Source organism: Cheilinus undulatus, linkage group 14 (genome assembly GCF_018320785.1).
Source record: "Cheilinus undulatus linkage group 14, ASM1832078v1, whole genome shotgun sequence".
Taxonomy (NCBI): Eukaryota; Metazoa; Chordata; class Actinopteri; order Labriformes; family Labridae; genus Cheilinus; species Cheilinus undulatus.
In genome coordinates, this window is record NC_054878.1 from 39,454,899 (window position 1) to 39,471,590 (window position 16,692).

Consider the following 16,692-nt stretch of genomic DNA (forward strand, 5'->3'; position numbering starts at 1 on the left):
CCCTGCCATACAGTATTCTGGTTCTCAGACACATAGGAGAACAGACAACTTTCTCATAATGCCAACAACACGGTTTTTTTCCTCAAATTGATAAAAGAAAATGAACTAAACAATGCTTCGTTATTTTCAAATCCCCAAATACTGTCTACAGGATACTGAGGTTAGAGCACAATTTTAAAAAGATGAGCTAACCTCTCTGTATTAACCATTCCTTCTTAATGAGACGCCAAAGGTTTGTACAAAGCGGTTACCTAACTAAAATGGCGACTTATTAGTATCAACAATATTAGTTTTACAGTTAGAGCAGCCTGTATACCTGAGAGGCTAAACTGAGGGCATAAAATTGTACTAGCTACTAAACGTCGAATAAAACGTCGAGTGCAGAGTAAAGCCTTCGGGATATTAAGTGAAAATTTCATCATCTTCCATCAACCGAGTTCCCATCTGGATCATACATGGGCATTTAGACTGCAAAACTAACGAACGTCACCACAACAGACACATCTTTTCCGCCCAAATCTTTCCGCTTAAACAAGGAAGTGAGAAGAGACGGAAAGCAAATGAAGGCTGCGTTCGAAAAGTCCAAAAATTACCTCCTAAGTCCTTTCCTATTCACTTTTCCCTAACCCCGACGAGAAACGTCACAGGGTCAAGGAAAGGAGGGAGTAAGAGCATAGGAAAGTAGAACTGAGGTGAGTAAGGAATCTGACTGCACTTTCCCTAGGCGGATGTTACGGACGTGACGTGTATTTTTGTGTAAAAACTGCAATTTAACGTTAATATCCTAAAGTCTCTTCAGGAAGAGGAACCGTGAACATCTAGAGCAGCAGAAACCTTTCTCTTAATCTGAACTTTCTGCTAAGTCAATACAACGAGATGAATAATGTTCAAGTCCTTTTGTTTCATAACGATATTAAATACTTTTGCTTTATCCCCTACCTAATCATTTTTATTTAATTCTTTCATCTCTATTACATTTATTACAGAGTCTACTCTGGTTTCATCTTCCTTCCAGCTCGTTCTGTGAAAAGCTCTATAAACCGCGTCTTCCCTGCGTAATTATAATGATAAATATAATATTCACAATATAGCAACATGCCGACTTTATCGCTTTAGTTGGTTGTGATTTACAAACTTAAAACGTTTACTTTAATATTTCAAAACAGCAAAACAAATACAGTTTTAAATACTGACCTATCGGTTAACTATTTAAATAAAATGGAAATGAGAAGAAATGAAATCGTGATCATAAGTTGAATGACAAAGTGTTCATGTCTGTAACATTTCTCTGTTCATCCCCACTGCCTTCCGTTTATCACGCGTATTATACGTTTGACTGAATTTTACGGTTTAAATCGGGGTTAGTAAAGTTATTCAAGTTATTCACTTGTTCTGATGAGCGGTCAACAGGTGCGGCACTTTAAATGAAGTTTACGCAAAGCATTGTGGGTCGTCTTCTCATCTCTCCTTTGGTAAAGGATAGTCCAGTGTTTCCTAGGCTAAAGGAGATAATAAAGGAAATAATGAAGCTCCTTTCCTTACCATTTGGAGAATTCAAACAGTCGTTATCATGGCCGATACTTAAATACTTCCGGGTCGTTTCACTCAGTTAGGAACCTTCCTAGGCAAGATGGACTTTTCGAACGCACCCGAAGTGTCTAAGAATCGCCTCAAGGCACTTCACAGCGGAGACCACTCCTCAACTTTGTAAGTTTATGACATTTTCTAATCAGAATAGCCATTCATTTAAACTGCATCCTAAAAATACTTCAATAAAAGACTCGGATATTAGCAAATTCTTAACAATTCTACCGTTTTTGACATCACGGGAGTGTTATTTTTTTCTTATTCCTACTTACAATAACATTATCACGCTCTGACAGTTCTTATGCTTTTTTAAACGTTATTTAAGTCTACAATTAAAAATAAAAAGAATAGGACAGAAGAAAAAACTTTATATGGGAAAAACAAGCATGAGAAGAGGAAACGTGGGTCGAAACTATTACATAGGTATTTCTGCCTTTTCTTGCTTACTTATGAGATCACTTGTCAATCTGACGACATTTGACACATGATGTTACCATGATCATCATGTTGTCATCATTATTAAGCCTCAATGTTTACCTGCCTCGTCAGATTTGTGCCTTAATCTCCCTGATAGCATTACCATCAGATCTACCTCTGATTGGTCTGTAATGGTTGAATGTTAAAGAAACAAAGCTTCATTAAGGAGTGAATGTAGAAGTGAATGAAAATGCATTACACAGTCAGAGTAGTTCTGAGCCACTAACTCATGTGCAGAGGCTTTGACTTTTAAATAATATGAAATATATTGACAAATAATAAATTCGAAATCTTTTATTTTGGTCTCCTTGAGATGTTTCACAAGCCTGACATTCTGAGGAACAACGAAGTCACTGAGCGCCTGGGGGAGCTGATGAAAAATAGTAAAGCACATTAATATTTCTTGATTAATATGTAAATTATAGTTATTTACTTGCATTCCTGAAGAGAAAAATTAGTTTTAGTGCTTGAATGTTATGCTTGATTAATTTCTGACTTCTCAGAGAAGCCCAGTGAGCCGGCTCAAATTTGGGTGAATTCAGTTTGAAATCCCTCATTCCTGTTCAAAATGGTAAAATGTGGAGAGCTCACTGAAAATGAAAGAGTCTGAATTAAAGCACTTCATGGTGCCGGATGGTCTTTGAGACAGGTGGTCTAATAAATTTGTTAAGCACTGTATATAGCTACATGCTGCCCTCTCTCTCTGTGTATTTGTGAAGATGAGCCCTGAGCAATGCCCCCCCCCGCTTTTGTTTTGTCGCATCTGGTTGGTTAAGTCGTAGACTGAAACAAATGCACCAACAAACACTCAACAATTCAGCCGCAGCTCTTGAGAACGTTGAGGAGAAAATACCATGGCTTTATTCTGTGCTCTGTTGTGCTACAACAAACATGGCAAAACCTCTCCTATGCACAAGACAAGCTGTCAGTGTGGCTCTCTGCTTTGGTTTTATCAAGAATTATGGTCCAGTTTGGAGTAAACTGCAACGGTCCTACAGCGACATCCAAGGTAACAGCTAACACCAGACAATACAGGACTAGCCCACCGCCATGATTGGAAAGCCATGCCGAAACAGACCAGGAGTATAGCACTGTCACAGAAAGCTTTCAGTGTTGTTGTCTGCGCTTGTTTTGATTTAGACAGATTCATTCCCAGCTAATGACTGCACTAGCAGACTTTGTATCTCACAACAACTAACCCTTTCCCTGTAACTATCACATACTCATGCTGAAGCAGGTTGGCAGAAGAGTGGCAACATTGTTTTCTGTTGATGAAAAGATTTCCGTGTTGCTGTCAGCGCTTACTGTAATGAAGAAATGCTGAACATTAATGACTGAAGTGCTGCTCTGGCTAAGGTCAAGCTAAGTGCTCCACTAGCGGGCCTTGTATGCAACCAGTCACAATGACCTTCTCCCCCTTAACTATCACATAGTCATGTTGAAGTAAGTCAGCAGAAAAGTGAAAACATCTTTCCTAACATGAAAAGCTTATAGGGTTGTTTTTATCCTTTATTTCATACAGAAACGTGGTCCAGTTCTGGTTAAACAGACACAATGCTAACGCTAAATCTGAGGTATTTAGAGCAGTGGAGGCAGCCATTAGAGGGCTTTCAGCACAAGTAAACCCCACCCATAGCACAACTCTGTATGTATGGCTTTAGTTAACACAGTGTAGGTAGCCATTACTGACAGCAATCAGTACAAGCAAAAACAACTCTGTATGGTAGGGCTCTGAAAGTATCATCACCCAGTCAGTCAGTCAGACACGGACGGAGCCATCTGTAAGGCTGACCTCAGCAGTCAGCCAAAAAGTGACCAGTTCTCAAGTTTAATCCATCTCCTCAACTGTCTTTCCTTCTGTTTTAGCCTGGACTGCTGGTGACCTGCTCCTAGCGAGAGAAGCTACCCTGTCCTGCAACAATGTGTGAGTAACACAATTCTTCTTCTCTGTAGGCAGGTAGGTTTACTTGTATGACAGCAAAGAAAGACTTGATGGTGTTCAAATGAACATTTCTATCTAGCCTTTTGGACTCTGAGCCCAGCTGGTTTGTTTTCAAAATACTTACCCTGAAAATGTCAGCTATCTGACAACCACATCCAAATTTTGCAAACGCTTTAGCTCTCAAGATTATGAACAAGAGTGAGTAAGAAAAGAAAAGCAAGAAAATTCTGGCATGTTTAATCAGGACAGATATTAATTGCAACTGCAGATATTCCACTTTTATTCACTTCTATTACCTTTTTAAGATTACTTTGTTGTATTATTGATGAGCACCCATACTACTAGATGTTTTAACTTGGGATTAAAGTTACCAGTTTGAATGATAAACATGATGAAAACATTTATGTATGGTTTTAATACTGTTAAAATTTGAATTAAGAGGCTTGTTCACTGAGAGGAACTAAACACACAGTTCAACTGAGGATGTAAAGAAAACATATCAGGACTCTCTCCTCTCTTCCCTCCCATGAACACCATAGCACCTTCTAGTCCGAGGATGGGCAACTCTGGTTACCAAGAAGGCCATATTATTTTATTTTCAGTGCCAAAGGGCCAAATTATTACAGACTGCTGATTTTTCTCAATTCAACCCCTGTGATTCCTAATAATTCAGTTAAAGGAAGAAATGTTGTTTTCAAAAATGTAGATTATAGATTTGATTTACTAAAGACTTGCATTAAATATAAACAGTTTCATATTTCAATCCACACTTACAGAAACATAAAAACCATCATGGGGAAGGTTCAAATTGAAACATTTTCAGCCCTACACATGGCTCTGTGTGTGTCTGACTGACTGACTGACTGACTCTACTTTCAGAGCCTTACCACACAGAGCTGCTCTATGGGCCGGACTTCATTGAAGGGGGGGTAAATACTCTGCAGTAAATACCTCAGATATAGCTTTAGCACTGCCTCCATTTTACTCAAACAAGACCACGTTTTTGTATGAAATAAAGAACAAAAACAGCCCTAAAAGCTTTTCATCTTATGAAAGGTGTTTTTACTCTCCTGCCAACCTGCTTCAGCATAACTATGTGATAGTTACAGGGAAAGGGTTGACTAGTCTGGTCCATGCAGTCTATGCAGGCCCCAGTATGTACGACTCTGAAAGTAGAGTCACTCAGTCAGACACATACAGAGCGCTGTGTAGGGCTGACCTCAGCAGGCAGCCAATTATTAAAGCCATGAAGTGTTGACTTATTGTGGACAGAAATGCAAACTTGAAACCTTACCCCTCTTTTGTAATATCTTTGTTTAATTATGCTGTCTAGCTTCATAAATAAGGTAGTGAAAGTAAAGTTGCATCGCTAATCTTGCATTTTCAAATCTTGCATAAGAAAATATAACTTGCATAAGCAGTTATAAAATGTAGAGCCACTTGACCTATTCATCTTTTATGACACATCAACTTTTATGACTTTGATTTATTAATACAGAAAATGAGAATGAGGTAAAATTATTTCAGCTAGCCTAGCTGACGTGTTGCACACTCTACTAAGTTATTTATGGCTTTTTCGGGTTAAAGCTGAGTTTTTCTTTCTGAATGAGTTGCCATTGTATTTGACACATTCAGTTTTTTAACTGGATTTTCACTTAAGCTTGTCAATGCACTGAAAATTCTGTGTCAAATAACTAAAGAAACTTCAGTCTTATTCTTGGGTGACATTTTGCATGATTTTATAAGCTTAAAAACAATATGAAATTCTTTGAGAATTATAGTATCTGAATTTATTTTCTATGATTATATTTTCACAGTTACTAGCTTTAGAGAAGCGCTCTTTAGGATCCGAACGACCAACATAACAGAAACACATCATGTAATACAGAGTATACGTGACAACAACCTCGAGGAGCTGGAAGAATTACTCAAGGACAACAACATCAATGAAACATACCCATGCACACAGCCGAAGGATTTAATAACACCACTGATCGCCTCTGTTGTATACCAGAAGGAGGACATTTGCACGTACCTTCTGCAGAAGGGTGCAAACCCAGATGTTGCTTCTGAAGAAGGCTTCACACCTTTGCATTATGTCTCTCTATCCAAAGCACCACTGCTTTTTGTGGAGAAACTGCTTGAAGCAAATGCTAATCCAAATAAGAGGATAAAAAATCAGATGTACTTACCACTAAATTATGCTCTCATCAATGACAGGGAAGATGTTATGAAAGCACTCATTTCTGCTGGTGCTCTGGTAGAAGAATTACCCTATTCTTCCCCTAACGACAACAAACGACTATATCAGATAGTTCATAAATATGCATCTGAAGGGGATGTGTTTTTCTCCAAGATCTGTTACTTCCTGGATTTGAGACGTGCTGTGCAAAAGAATCAGCCTGAAGAGGTGTTCAAAACCTTTGGCAGTAACATACTGCTGGAGCATCCTCAGACCTCTGTGACCATTATTGAAACACTTTTTAAAGTAAACGGGGCATCTGCAGAAAAGTACCGCCAAGGCTGTATCAAATGGCTCAAAGACACTGACAGTGTAGACGCCTACATCTCAAGTGTGATCAGGCGCTTTCCAAATGTTATGAAGCACTGTGTGCATCAGGTTATTGAGAGTTTGTCTACAGTTTTGTGCACTGTTGAAGAAGTACAAAATAAACTAGCATGTGCTCTGATTCCAGAGTTACTTGAACTGCTTGTCTCGGAAGCAAGACCTGCCGTGTGTGAATTTATTCTGAAAACACTTTACGTGATAACACAGAAAACAAAAGGCAAAAATGACTGGGATGCAGACTTTATTGAGAGGTTATGCAGAACAGTCGCCCCTTTTGTGAATGAGAAATACTCCTCTGACATAAGAGTCTTCACGTATGCCATATTCGGGAAGCTGCTCTCTGTGGAAAATGCTGTAAACTTCATAACATCTGCAGGGATAACTTCAGTGCCTGATGACATCCTGACATCTGCAGACATGAAATTGCAGACAGATCTTACAGACGTGATCAGACGACTAAAAATTTATCTGAGCAAATCAAAATCAGCAGCAGCTGAGCCTCTTTACATCAACACCACTGCAACATCAGCGAAACAGGGATGTCGTCTATTCAGCAAGAGATGGCAAGAAAAATTAGAGAAGCTCATGAGCGCTGATGAAAGTAAAGTAACCAGAGTGGGAAGCATGGTTTTTGTGAAAGAAAAGGAATTCAGGATAGCGGAGGGAAGCAAGGACACTGAAGTCTTCTTGGGGCTGAGAGACGACGGCACTGAGGTTGCCATCAAGAGAATGATGAGACGCAGCTGTAAGGAGCTGAAGAATGAGGAAGAATTTCTACGACTCCCAGAGCTGGATCATCCATCTATCGTACGATATGTTGACTATGCAGAGGATGAGGACTTCAGATACCTTGGTCTTCAGCTTTGTGAGTACACCCTGGAAGAATACATTGACTCCAATAAAGATGGAGGTCTGCAGAAGAAGAAACTGGTCCATGAGTTCCTTGAGGGTTTAAGGGTGCTTCATAGTCAAAAGCGTCCAATTCTCCATCGGGATCTCAAACCACAAAATGTTTTGATCGGTGAGACAAATTAAAGGTATACTCTATAGATGATATATCACGTAGTGGTCTATAATATCCACATTTCTAACAGGTTTCCTCTTGATTTTTCCTCAGATGTCACTGGGAGGGCAAGATTAGCTGATTTTGGCATCAGTCGACGGTTGCCCAAAGGCCAAACGACTTATCACACAGGGGCCGCTGGAACAAAGTGCTGGAAGGCCAAGGAGACCTTAGTAGAAGATGCTGATATACCATACAAGTCCAGCACTGATATACAGGTATATGTTGATGTTTGTTTTGTTTTTTTATTTTCAAAGACTTCATTGATGGCTTCATGAAAAATTCCTTCCTTGATTGTGTTTGTTCTCTCTGAAGGTGGCAGGGATGCTGATCTATTACATCCTGTCCGGGGGTCACCATCCTTTTGGAGACAAAGCTTGGAAATGTGAGAACAACATTGTTCAGGGGAGGTACAAGCTGGACCATGTTGAAGATGTGGTGGCAAAGGATCTCATTGAGATGATGATCAATGAAGAGCCAAGGAAGAGACCAAAAGTTAAGGAATGCTTGAGTCATCCTTTCTTTTGGGAGCAGCAGAGGTAAGAATAAAATTCTGGTGGATCAATAGATTTATTTGTCAAATGATTTCTTAAATTCTAGTCTGGATGACATTTTCAGTTGTTTTGTGGGTCACAACTTTGTTCCAGAGTTAATGCACAGGTTGAAATGGCTGAAAAGTTGGGATACAAGATTAAGGTGCACACTTTTGGTCCCATCTAAAAAGCATTGACAGCAGTTTCCATGGTTACAGCGCAAAGAAGTCTTGCAACCATGGATCCATTCCTTCTGGCCATGTCACATGGACAAATCGCATCTGTAGAAGGCTAAGTTAGATGTTTTTCCCTAACAATATTTCAAGCTTTTCTCCTGTCATAGGGAGACTTGATGGGTTCTTGAAGATGTTTCACCTGTCCTGCAAAAGGCTTCTTCAGTCCTAAAGATACAGGGGCCAGAGCCAGAAAATGTCACCTCTGTTGACAATTCACATGCTCATGATCTGACTGGTAACCTAAGGCTCCACAGAGACGAATTCAGGAGTATACCCAAAAGTTTTTCGTCGTATCAGCATTTCATCCACACGGGAACAGCGTTTTGGGTGACTGTAAATGATACTTTATGAAAATGGGTCCCAGAATGCACAAATCTGTGAACGTCCCTGTGTGGACAGCCAACCGCATCTTTCTTGAAACGATTACGTCATACATAGCGTAGCTCTCTTAAGACGCCTGCGTGGGTCTGGCCAAAACAACAATGGCTGATTACAGGGTTGTGTTCATGCTGCAGAAGCTACTGAGCTTGTTATGGCTTTTACAGCAAATCTGATGCTCCTTTACCACCACCATGAAACACACACACCATATGTTCTTAAATCCAACGTGGAGGACAACCAGAAGGGCAATTAGGAGAAAGTTTGTGGCAGTTTTCTGTGAGCTTCTTCTCTCTTTTGGTGCATTTCCATGACAACGTTACAGCACCGCGTACAGGCTTGGCATATGCACTACAGCGTTTTCAGTCATTTTCAGTGGTTCCGCGCTTAAGCAGATATTTCCGGTCTCTGCTGAAAACTTTTTCTAAATTAAATGTAAAGATTTTGTTTTCGTCTCCGTGTGGACGGGACCTCAGAGTTGTTGGCAGCTCAGTCATTCAAGCCTTCGTTCAAAGGTGGTTTTTCTAGCTTGACATAGATGGCTTCCTTGACACCTCTCTCAAACCAGCGGTCTTCTCTGGCCAGTATCCCAATGTTGCTGTCCTCAAAGGAATGTCCTGTATACTTCAGATAGACCAGGCTCCTGTTCCTCGTACCTGGCTAACTCAGTTAGCTGGATAATTTCAGAATAACCTGATGTTAGTCAGGCTTGTTCCGTGCCTCGAAGCAGGTTAAGCTAAATCACTATAGCAACAGATCAGTAAACTTAAACCTGCTCCAGGGCAGGTTTATTTCAAGGAGCCAGATCTAAAGACACACACCCCAAAAGAAAAAAAAAAAAAAAAAAAAAAAAAAAAGGAAGCTCCCTTCCTGAGAGACCAAGTCAATTTAGGAGCAATAATAACCCGTGCTGCATTTCATAGGGAAAGACTGATCCGAGATCTCCAAGATCCTTTATCATTTTCTGCTGATTTTTTGTATGAGCATTACTGTTTCAGTTGCCAAGGCATTATTTATTTGCAACAGCAGATAGGGCGAGTATTGCCTGGCACAGCTATGCACTTACTGTCACTCAAACTTTGTGTGTAGGATTGCGTTTTTTTTGCTAGTGGCACATACACTGGGAACATTTCCGATTCAACACCATGGAACAAATGATATTCCCTTACCACACTGAATAATGTTCTTATGTTTTACTTTAACTTGTTCCCAAGTTTGCTTGACTTTTGGGTTTGCTCTATATGAAGCGATAAGAGGAGAAAAAGTGCACAATATATTAATATGAAAACAGATAGCTGGGCCTAGGCAATTTTAAACATATTGTCGGCAAATTAGAATGCTTACTAGTACCTTTAGAAAATACACGAGGTTCATTAATGATAGAAAGTAATTAATCTAGGCATGGACGGATTATCATGACCATGGGCCCCGAGCACAAACTAACTATGGACCCTACATACACATGCCAACTGTAAATGCGTATCGTCCACCATGTATACCCTCGATCCTCGACATATACAGTGCTTAAAAAATTTATTAGACCACCTGTCATATTTGTCTCAGAGATCATCCAGCATCATGACGTGCTTTAATGCGGACTCTTTCATTTTCAGTGAGCTTTCGACGTTTTACCGTTTTGAACAGGAATGAGGAATTTCAAACTGAATTCACCTTTTTAAACCCAAATTTGAGCCGGCTCACTGGGCTTCTCTGAGAAGTCAGAAATTAATCAAGAATAACATTCAACCACTAAAACAAATGTTTCTGTTCAGGAATGCAAGTAAATAACTATAATTTGACACATTAATCAAGAAATAATAATGTGCTTTACTATTTTTTAAGTTTTTTTGTAAATCAGTAAATATGAAAATTCATAAATAACAATAATAATTATATAATTACATTTTATTATATTTTAACATTGAAAATATCATTTGGGTTAAAGAGCTTCTACATATTGGTGTATTAACCACTGCAGAAACATAAAAAATGATTTTGGTAATTACCAATGCTGTTAATTTATATATATATATATATATATATATATATATATATATATATATTAACAGCATGTGTAAAACTTGTGAAAGTTGTTGTTAGTACCCTCCCATTTTGATGTCTGCCATTGCCATGTTTATGGGTGTGACTCTTCCTATGACGTAATCACGCACACTTGCTAGCCTGTTCCAAATGTGTGTGCAAAAGTTTCCAGGGAGGACTCTAGCCTCGCCTCCTGACTTGGGAGAATCCTTCCCACAGAGGAAGGATCCTGGACTTTGAGAAACAGCTACTATTGACTATTAGTGCGAGGAGGGCTAATAATTTTGACTCTGGTAGTTTTTGTTTTTTGTGGAATATTTTCATTCCTGTGTGCAAAGCAAAATAATTTCAGCATCCAGAATAAAAGTTGGATGTTTGCAAAAGCAGTGTTAAAAATTATTTGCTTTATTTAACATCACTTGAGAAATATGTTTAAATCAATGAAATTAATTAGTAATTTTGTCCTCATGTGTAAAAACAACTGCATGTCACACATTTTCAACTTGTTTCATCCAGGAGAGAAGACTATTTGATCGAAGTTGGAGACATGGATGAAGTGAAACAGTACAAGACTGCTGATTCAGAGATGATTTCTGCTATGGAAAACTGTGCAGGAAACGGATCCTTCAAAGGATGGAAAACTAAGGTAACTGCAGCTTAACATTTCCCTCCAGTTTGTATCCCCACTCTCAATTTTCTTCATTTAGTTTTATTGTAAGAACATGAAAGTGACATCAGTGGCAAAAAAAGACAATCACAGATAGAAAATACAGGAAAACAACATCAAACCAAGCAATTTGACTTTCAGTTTATAACTAGGTGTAACTGTAGCTCATGTTTTTTGTTTTAGTTTTCTCCAGAGTTGCTCCGGAAAGTAGACAGCGAGAAGAAACCCTACACTAAAAACATCCTGGGACTGCTGCGATTCACTCGAAACCTCTTTGTGCACTAGTGAGTTAAATTGACACTTTTTTTTAAATGAGTTTTTCCTCTGATGTCTTAATATTTTATCATCTCTCATTTTACTTCAACACTGACCCACACTTCTCAACCGCATAATTTTTTTCCAATATCTAATTCTTTACTTTCTCAACATTGTAATGTTTTTGTTTGTTTGAAAAAATGTTTTCCCCCTCAAAAATCAGATAGACTTTTCTCCACTCTTTATAAATTGTCAGCACAGCCTAGCATACATGAAATGCTCCAAAAATATATTGTACTACAAAGTTTTCTATTCAGGGCTGCTGAAGTCTTCATATACAGGACTGAAAAAAACACCATAATTTATTACAGCCCAATATCATATTTGTTATGAGTTTTGCTTAAATTGCCAAATAGATTGGATATACTTCCATGTTGTCCTTAACTGTCACAGATATTTTATAAATGTGGATTTATTTCTCTGTTTATTCTCAGCAAAGAGGAGGCCGCCAAAGTTGATGTCCTGTCATTATTTCCTGGTCTATTTGGAGGAGTCTATATTTTTGCAAGAAGCCAAGGGTGGAATTCAAGGCCGTCCCTGCAGAGAATACTTGAAAGAAAAGAGTCTTCAACAGAGGCCATCACCACCAGAGGGGCTACCTCTTCCACAAACCCTGATGAACATGTCAGCCAGCCGGGTCAAGAAACTCAGACATCCACCAAGCTAACTGAAGAGTGACTCCAGGCTCACATGGATCCATTCAGAGGGGTCTTGACTCAGATGTAAGTGAGGTCCACTGATACTGAGAGGATTTGAATGAAGTGTTAGCAATCAAACCTGCTGCTGCAAAGACAGCATTCCCCCCTGCATGATTGTATTTTGTAAGTATACTGTTGTAAAGCGCCTTTGTTTGGTGACTGTGGTTGACTTGAAGTAATTTGACAAATCACTCAGGTCAAATATGTGAGGGTGCTCTGTTAGCTGTTATAAATGTGTATCACTATGATGGGTTGCTTTAACATGCATTTTATGTAGTTCTGGAGGGCTGGATCTTATGAAATGGCTGTTAGTTTGTAAATATTTATAAAATGGCATCACATGAGCAGAAATAAAGTGGTAATATTAATCTATAAAATTAATCTATCATGAATCCTGTATTTTTCCCAACTTTGCATCCCAACTATCAGTGAAGAAAAAAGTTTGTCCAAAGCAAGTCCAGCTAAAGCAGTGATGAAAAAGGGAAAAACAATGGAATTTTATGGTATAAACAGTTGTGAGTTTTTAAATGTTTTTGTCATTTTTCTGCATATTTACCATATAAATGTAAAACACTTGCATAATGTTCAACACACCATGTTTGTCCATATTTTGTCAGTTGTACCATAAATGTCTCCATGTCAGAGTTTTCTATAGGAATGTATGGCTGTCCATGACATGTAAAGCTTATCTGTGTATTTACACACAAGAACAAAATTGTCTGTACTCTTCTGTTGAAGAAAGAAAACAATGAAAACGTACTTAAAATTGACTGTGGAAAGTCAAACATTGCTTTTGAATTTTGGTTCAACAGAATCATTTTAAACAAGACTAGTGTAGCAAAGTAGCAATAATAGAGTTTATCAATATAAACCAGACAACGCCATCTAGGGACTTTCACCTAAGGAAATGTACTGAGTTTGATATATAACGAAAGGGGAAGGGGAAGTGAGTGGAAGCCGGCAAGGATGAGGAAGTCTATTATAGGAAGTGTTTCAGGAGTGAACTTACCCAACACTCGTGAACAACACAGCAATCAGGTGCAGACTATTGTGTCCCAGTGCGCTTACCACTACAAAAAAAGGTGCAGGGAGCCACCCAGAGCACCTAGCCTCCACCACTAGCCAAGCAGAGCATTGTTAGTGTGAGCATTTTAACAAGAAGTCAAGAATGTGAAGCATGTTGGTCGGTTCCTGTCTAAACAGAGAAGAACTTTTTATGAAATTACAACCTCTGGTTTTGTGTTTGTGTCATTCTTAGAGAGAGAGAGGCTGCAGAGAATTGAAGCACGAGGAACAAAACCAATACAGTGAAAGACAAGAGAGCATTGTATCCATGAAAAATAAGAAAAAAATTTGAATTAAAAGACCAAGGTCATTGCCTTGAGTCTTCAAAAATGAAGATGAAATGTTATCCTCCATAAAGAGAAAACACATTTGTCTCCTCTGATACCATTTTCTTGTCCCATTTCTCCTCATTGTGCAAAAGTTCACCAGCTCCAGCTTCCCCTTTGCCTTAGGTCAGCATTAAAGACCACATTTTTTTTTCCTGAGTTCCTTCACAGTCGTCTCAATTTGATGAAACATTTATTCAAAAGTCACCAAGTCCTCGATGCTCCATGGTATCTTCTTACAGGCCTGAGCCACACAAGTCTCTGACAGCAGGCCGAAACACACGGCCAGCAACGAGAGACGCCTGCTGCTGTTCAGGATCACTGCAGAGGAGGGAGAGAAAAGATAAGAGAGCTAGGAATACACAAATATTTATTCATGATTTTTTGATGTCATGTCAGCTAAAGTACATCTGAAAAATCTGATCTCAAAACCCCCTTGCACTCATCCACTGGACTGTTGAAAATCCCATAATTTTTCAAGGTGGTGATGCAATCAGCTCATTTTTCACACCAGCTTTATCCAGACTTCCCCCTGCTGACCTCTTAAGGCATTTTAACATTAGGTAGGATTGTTTAGTATCATGCCAAGGTGCAGATCAAGCAGGCAAAATCTGCAGCTGTGGGAGGCATGTGTGAAAATAAGTCAGGAAAATGTCAAGGGAAGATTGTCCTGAATGTAGATTTTGAGGGTGCATGCATGAAATAAGCTGTAAAATCATTGTAAACCCATGTGAGAACTTCAGTTTGTAAGCCAACAGAGAAACTTCCTGATAGTTCAGCAGAAAAACAAATGCAACATTAAATGAAAGAAGTGATATGACATTAAAAAGACAGATCTATTCAAGGACCAACAAGTGAAAGGACTGAGCTCTCTACTTCACTGCACTTGTCATCAGATTACAGACACTGTCATTTGTCCCTCATTAAAATGATGTACAGAAACTCCTCATCAGAACAACACACTGTTAATCGCTCAACAACATGTCCTTGTTTGCAGCTCACAGGCCTGATGCCAAAAACAACAGATGCATTTATGTTTGTAGAGCTGCTACTGAAGAAATCCGGAACAATCCTGTACTTACATGTTATGTAATGGTTTATTTCTCTGTCTGAAGGTTTATGGAGTCAGGAGCACAGAGGCAGAGATTTTTTTTCAAACAAGATTTGTTTACTGCTTTACAAAGAGAATATCAGTCAGAAACCTCTCATTGCTTTAGTGATTTTTTTATCAATAATGTGTAATTTTGCTCCTATTGTTGCCACTTCAAACACATTTTGGCACCATTAACCCATTTTTTGCACTGGTTAATCATATTTCACTACCTTATTTGCCACTTCTTACCCATTGGTGACTTGTGTCCTCTTTTCACCACTTTTTACACCTGTTGTTGCACATTTTAAACCATTTGTGCCTCTATCCACCAACTGTTGCCTTTGTTATCCAGTTTTTGGTACTATAAACCCTTTTCCCCACTTCTTCAAGCTGTTCTTGCCACTTTGAGCCAATTCCTGACACTTTCTGCAGATTTTTTTTTTTTTGCCTATGTTAACCCATTTTGCCTCTGGTGGCCTGACTTTTTACCTTATTTCACCACCTTTTTCACATTTTACCCTTTTCTCTAAACCATTTTGCCACTTTCTGTTTTTTACCTCCACCTATTTCTACCTGTTTACCCATTTTTGCCGCTTTTTAACAATTTTTGACACTTTTAATCCTATTTCACCACATTTTCAGCCAATTTTTGACACTTATTCCAATTTCACCACATTTTCAACCCATTTTTGACACTTTCAAACCTATTTTACCACCTTTGTAGACCTTTGACACTTTTATTCCAATTTCACCACATTTTCAACCCATTTTTGACACTTTCAATCCTATTTTACCACCTTTGTAGACCTTTGACACTTTTATTCCAATTTCACCACATTTTCAGCCTATTTTTGCCACTTTTAACCTATTTTACCGCCTTTTCAGGCAATTTTTGACACTTATTCCACTACTCTATTTGGCAATCAGAAGGGAAATTGTAATACCCAGTTTCTTGAAAAGGTGGATTATGTGTTAATAAAAACAATATTAGAATATATGCAAAACACTAAAACACTAGATTTTATTGGACAAAATATAGAAAACATGTAAAATAGGAGACTGTAAATTTCACTGATTTTGGAAAATGACATGCTCATTTTGAACATGAAGGCAGCAACATTTTCAAAAAAGTTAGGACAGTGGAAACAAAATGCTAAAAGTGTGAAATCCACTGGGTGGATAGCATTTTACAACTTAATTATTTATTCTTAATTTGGTTTAGATCCCAAAATTTGAAGAAAATTTCTAAAAGGGTTCTTGTGATATGGCATTCACAATACTGTCATAAATAGTTAGTTTGAGTGGATATTTGTCCAGTAGGACACTAGAAGCTCATGAACAAATGCTCAGCTGTTCAGATCATTTGAATGTGAAATTAAGATCATTTAGATCGGCATTAGATCAGCCGGTCTGGCCAGAGCTTGACTCCATGGCCTGCCCGAACTAACACCAAATGTCCAATTTAATGGCTGACAAGGCAAATAGACAAGCATTTCCAGGTATTTGGGGATGCCAGTCAGATTTCAGGGGGCCCTACTCGGCCCTAGCTGCCACTAGCTCAGCCATTCAGATATTACTGGTACTGCCAAACTCATCAGGGAGTTAGAAAAACAAGATATTATTATTTTGATTGCCAATATTTTTACCATGTACAGTGTTGTCTTAGTTTAGTCACAAAAACACATGAATTGTGCTGAAACTAT

The 16,692-nt window shown here is 38.6% G+C and overlaps 1 protein-coding gene across 4 annotated transcripts; it reads left to right on the forward strand.

Annotated features, from left to right (window-relative positions):
* The first annotated feature begins 569 nt into the window (after positions 1-569).
* Positions 570-13,275, forward strand: LOC121521621. Of its 4 annotated transcripts, none has more exons than XM_041805739.1 (8): positions 570-692; positions 3,931-3,988; positions 5,824-7,596; positions 7,693-7,856; positions 7,954-8,177; positions 11,342-11,471; positions 11,676-11,776; positions 12,242-13,275. In XM_041805739.1, exons 2-8 carry the CDS (start codon positions 3,985-3,987, stop codon positions 12,483-12,485), a joined length of 2,640 nt encoding a protein of 879 aa, XP_041661673.1. In that variant the 5' UTR covers positions 570-692; positions 3,931-3,984; the 3' UTR covers positions 12,486-13,275. The 4 variants fall into 4 exon arrangements, with proteins under 4 accessions (XP_041661673.1, XP_041661671.1, XP_041661674.1 ...); XM_041805737.1 differs by lacking the exon at positions 570-692 and adding an exon at positions 1,570-1,707; XM_041805740.1 differs by lacking the exon at positions 570-692 and adding an exon at positions 1,718-2,010.
* The last annotated feature ends 3,417 nt before the right edge of the window (positions 13,276-16,692 follow it).